General features: G+C 54.5%; 1 protein-coding gene across 1 annotated transcript; it reads right to left on the bottom strand.

Moving 5' to 3' along the window:
* Nucleotides 1–2,193: 2,193 nt before the first annotated feature.
* On the bottom strand, nucleotides 2,194–4,074 carry LBRM_33_0940 (putative histone deacetylase; the record flags this gene model as incomplete). Its single annotated transcript, XM_001567814.1, has 1 exon — nucleotides 2,194–4,074. One exon carries the CDS (start codon nucleotides 4,072–4,074, stop codon nucleotides 2,194–2,196), a length of 1,881 nt encoding a protein of 626 aa, XP_001567864.1.
* Nucleotides 4,075–5,086: the final 1,012 nt, after the last annotated feature.

Raw genomic sequence — 5,086 nt, 5'->3', positions numbered from 1 at the left:
CCATGGAGCTGGGTGCAGTTGTCACGGGGTCGACAACGTGAAAAAACTCCATTTTGAGAATGGCCATAACCGGTGGAAGAAAGGTGCTGACAGCAATGGCGGCCGCAGGTGTGCCCTTCCGATTGATTCACGACAGCAGACAGATACGACTTGTGCTTGCCGCAAGGGGGGAACGACTCACGGAAGAGAGCGAGAGGTGCGGGGAACGGGAAAAAATGGAAATGAATGAATGTGGATGAAAGCAGAAACGCACAAGCACGTGCATTGCGAGAGTCTGCTGCAGCGGTGCCCCAAAAAGAGTCATCTCGAGCACAGACCTCATGCTCAACGAGCAGCATAAAGCGAAGGAGAGAGAACCATGAGGGGCATCGGTTATTTGTTTTCCTCTTCTCTCTGGCGAGCTGCCGAGAACCTGCTCCGTTTTGTACTTTGCTGGACCTTTGCGTGAGAAGTGGAAAAGAGCAACCTGCACCGCACCGAGTGCCACTGCTGGTGGTGCGGCACTGCGCAGTGACATGCGCACCGACGCACGCAAGCACATTAGACTGAAAAGAAGCAAGAAACGTGGTCACTGCGATGGTGATGCACATTACCTCGTCAGGCTCCTCAGCGGGTCGAGTCAGCACGAATGGCAGTTGAGGCGTGTGGGTTGGTTGATGCAAAATGTGTAGTTGATTGATAGCGAGAGAAAAGAAACAAGCCAGTAAGGAGCCCACAATAGCGGTGCTGCAGTATCAACTCAGGTGCCAAAGAATGAGATGAGCACTTTAACGTGGGCGTCACTGTCGTTGAGGCAGGGAACGTAAATAAACCTGCGGCCACCGTTCTTTTTGAAGACCTCAGCATCCTCCAGCTTGATCTCACTCAGGGTCTCCACACAGTCCACCGCAAAGCCCGGCGCCATGGCAAAACAGACCTTGGCCTGCTTAGCTAAGAGGATATTGTTGAGGTGGGCATCACTGGAGGCCTGTGTCATGGCGTCGTTGACAGAAATCAGCTAGGTGATGGGCGTTTGGGAGTGGTGTTGTTCTTCACATGTTCTAATTCGAGGAACAACTCGCACAACAGGTGCTCCGTTTGCACAATCGTCATGTGCAGAAGCTTGCAGACGCCACACTGTAGGGCGATGGAGTCTGTGTGTGTCGTATGAAGCATTGCGCAACGGTCTGTGCTGAAGGCACAGTAGCTTGAAACTCACCATATGCGCGGCGTGTATGGCGATGGTGTGTGAGAGCGACAGACTCAGTAGGGTCTTCCATGGTGAGATGTTTTTTTAAAGGTATAATGCAGACAAGGAGAATACAGAAGAGGAGCAGCATCCACAAGCGTGTGGCCGTGCGTGCCTGCGTGCGGTGTCGACGGGGCCTACTCAGAACTGTGCGTGTACGCGGGCCCTCCACTGATCGCTCGAGGGAGATGGAGTAAACGCTAACGGCCTCTTAGAAACACAGCGCAGGTATTTTTTCATGCACACGCACGCAAGTACACATCGCACCGCACTTCTTCGCACATGCCCCGCATCAATGACGCACACCATAGCGACAACATTGATGAATGAAAGAGCACAAATCTGATTCTGAGTAGGCCTTTCGCTATTCTTAGTTAATCACGTGCTAGTTGAATCTCTGGTCGAGGCGTGTCGGCTCAGGGGAGGTCTCTAGAGGGGAAGGGCTTAACCCGTGTTGTGTAGAAAGGCAGTATGCAGCGTGCAAGGACGGAGGAACAGAGAATAAGAGAGGGGGAGCAGACAGAGGCAGGCAAAGCAATGTCTTGGTGCTGTGAGCAACATGCATAGACACCGATACACAAATGGCATGCTTTGTGCAGGAAGCGGCCACGTCAAGAGAAGAACCTTGAGAAGCAGGTGCATTGCAGCAGAAGAGTGGCGTTCGTGTATGCATGTCCGCGGAGCGGAGGAAGAGACGGTCGAGCTGTACACCATCATGCATGCTTGACAAGAGAGGCGTCAGCGCTCATCGTGTTCAGAATGAAAGGAGATTCGCACCCTTGAAGGATTTCTCCACCCAGTGAGTAAGAAAGCAGCGCAGTGCTCCGCGTGCATTCATGTCTCTCTGTTCTCCCTACGTTCCTCTTGTAGCGGTGACGCCGACAGCCCGTCAACCACATTCGCACGCTGTGGGAAGGGATAGAAACACAGTGGGTGGAGCGTTTGTCGGTGGTCAGTTGCCCAGCTTACAGATTCTGGGAAAAGCAGCTCCAGTACGGCGCATGCATTCTCTTAATATCCGCAGCGAGGCTGGATGCTTGACACCAGAGCATGCGGCTTTTCGGCAATTGATCACCCGGGAAGCCGCTACTCTCTAGCAGCGCACGCATCACGGCCTCTGAGCACAGCGCCACGTTCCTGAGATTGTAGCCACCCTCCAGTGCAACAACGAGCCTTGGAAAGTTCTGCGCCATCAGTCGAGTCATAATGTAAAACCCTGATGGGGTGAGGCACATGGAACCGAGCAGATCACCGCTGGCGCTGTCAAAGCCGCTGCTGATCAGCACCAGCTCCGGTCGAAACTCGCGCGCTACAGGAAGGACAATCTCGTGAAGGAGCTGCAAGTACTCAAGATCGCCCATGCCGTGCGTGGGCCAGGGGATGTTGATGTTGCGTCCCTGCGCCGCAGCCGTTGCGTCACCGCCGACGCGGTTAAGGTGCCCCGTGCCAGGGTAAAAGAGCTCCTCCTCAGCGCCGGTAACATTTTGAGGCGTTTCGTCAACGGAGAGACCGACAGTGTCGCCTGGGTGGTGGACTGAACGCCTGCCATTCCTTGGAGCGCTTGAGCCGTCGGTGCTGTCAAATGACGAGCTGAGGTCGGAAGAAGAGCTGCTGCTGCTAGAAGACGCCGCGTTCAGATCAACGCCGAAGAGAGCGGCAATTTCGGTGTCGTCCTTCTCCTCCATCTGAACCGCGAGCTTGTTGTAGTCGACCTCGGTGCGCAGTCGGTGGCCCTCTGTCGGGGTCTGTGCTGGGGCTGGAGCTGCTTCGTCTCGAGGCGGCTCTGGCAGCGGGACCGGTGGTGGCTCGACAGCATCGGCTGAAAGGAGCGCTGCGAGGTCCTCTGCGGTGACGTCCTCCTTGTCAGCGGTGGGCATCTCCGCCGGCTGCTTGGCCGAAACTGTGGAAACCTTCCGAAGCACGTGACCGGGACCATTGCCGTATTGGTGAACTGAAATAACCAGCACAGATGGGTCGTCGTAGAAAACGCTCTCTGTCCCGTCACAGTGGTGAACATCCCAGTCCAAGATAAGGATGCGTGGCTGCTGCGCATCACCGGCGGGGTCACTCTTCGTTTTTGCGGCCATCAGCTCTGCCTGAGCCGCGCGCGCCGCGACGGCGACGTTGTTGTAAAGACAGAAACCAGCAGCGTTGTCAGGGCCGGCGTGATGACCGGGTGGACGAACCAGTGCAAAGGCATTGGTAGCTGCGCCGCTAACCACGGCGTTGGTGGCCTCAATTACGCACCCGGCAGCCATGCGGGCTGCACGGGAAGTGTGCTCGCTTGCGAAAAGATCCTGCCCAATGACACCTCCTCGACCCTCTTGTATGCCCATGAAGAAGTCGAGCTGATCAATTGTGTCGACCAATTTCCTGGAGTGTACGCGACGCAGCTCGCGTGTCTTGGCCGCGCGAGCGGGGATACGCTGACAGCAGGCCAGGAGGCCGATAGCAGTGAGATGGTCGATAGTGCTTTGTAGCCGTGCAGGACGCTCGTACTCTCCAGCATCTGGAGAAACATGATCTAGCATAGACATGTGATACACGACAGCGGTACGCAACGACGGCATAACGGCGGACGATGGCGTCCACTCGCAGAGGTACGATAAATCGCTTACGGCAACGCCAGCAGATGTTGTTGCTGGCGTCGGTGCCACGCCAGACTTACTCCATGCTGCGAGAGTCGGCAATGGAGTCAGTGGCGGGAGCAGAGAAGGACGGATAAGTGGCGATTCAACTGTGCCCTGCATCCAACCGCGTATGTACGCGTCGAAACGCCTTCCTGATTCCACAGAAAGTTCTGCATGATGCACCACCTTCTCATCGCTGCGCTGTCGCTTCGGCATCCCTGTCGTCGTTGTCGCCTGACTCGGCAGAAGCCGGTCAGATGTCTCCTTTCTTCGACGGCACCTCTTGTGCTTTATCAGCTCACCTTTGCGGGAAGAGTTGTCAACGAAAAGAGAAAGAGGAGTCGAGAGCAGAGGAAAGATAAGGTGCTGAAAGAAAAAACTAATAAACACGCGAAACAGTGGGGAAAGGTGACGCAGTAGAAGAGGGGAGAGAGAGAGACGAGAAGGAAGTGAGCCCAGAGTCGATGCAGCGCCAGCAGCCGTTGCGTGTAACTGCAAGTCGGTGTGTGTCTGTGTACAGGAGTATGTGTAAGTTTGGTGGCCGTCGCGTACAAGAGAAGAAGCGGGACGTGTCCCACATCATCGTAAACAAGAATACCGCTCATGCAAACGTAATGAAGGAAAAAGACAGAGAGGGCTTAGTTGCAGCAAAGTGCATGAGAGAGAGAGAGAGAAGAAGCTAGCCGACGTGAGTCGATGCCAACTGCATGGTAGCTTCCGCGAAAGCGGGAATATCCCAAGCAGGAAAGAACACCACTGTGGGGCATCTTTTTCTTCCTTGAATAAGAACATAAGAAAGGGGGAGAGCTATTTCCACATGTGCTCTCGCACAGGCGTGCTAGAGCTCCGCCGCATGTAACATCTGGCAGCTGTATGGCCGTTGTACACGGTAGTAAAGGCTCCTGCACTTCCGCTTTCCTCTTTTTTTCTGCGTTACATTCTTCTTTTCATTTTTTTCACTGACTGACTCCATTGATGGAGTCATCTTGAAAGTATCTAATCTGTGCAGCACTGAACACACAAGTGTTCGCCTGCGAGAGGAAGAGAAAGATAAAGCGAGAAGAAAAACGACCAATTCGCTCTTGGTTTTTCTTTCGAACAGAAAAGGTGGCCGCAAACGTGCTACCTCCTTTTTTTTTTCTGACTTCGATGGATGTATTACATGGAAGCGAAGGTATACGCGCACAGGCACGCGTGTCGGGACAAGCACGACGACGCACAAGCACCT

The sequence above is a fragment of the Leishmania braziliensis genome, chromosome 33, assembly GCF_000002845.2.
Source record: "Leishmania braziliensis MHOM/BR/75/M2904 complete genome, chromosome 33".
NCBI classification, from domain to species: Eukaryota; Euglenozoa; class Kinetoplastea; order Trypanosomatida; family Trypanosomatidae; genus Leishmania; species Leishmania braziliensis.
This window is presented reverse-complemented; position numbering and strand designations above follow the sequence as displayed.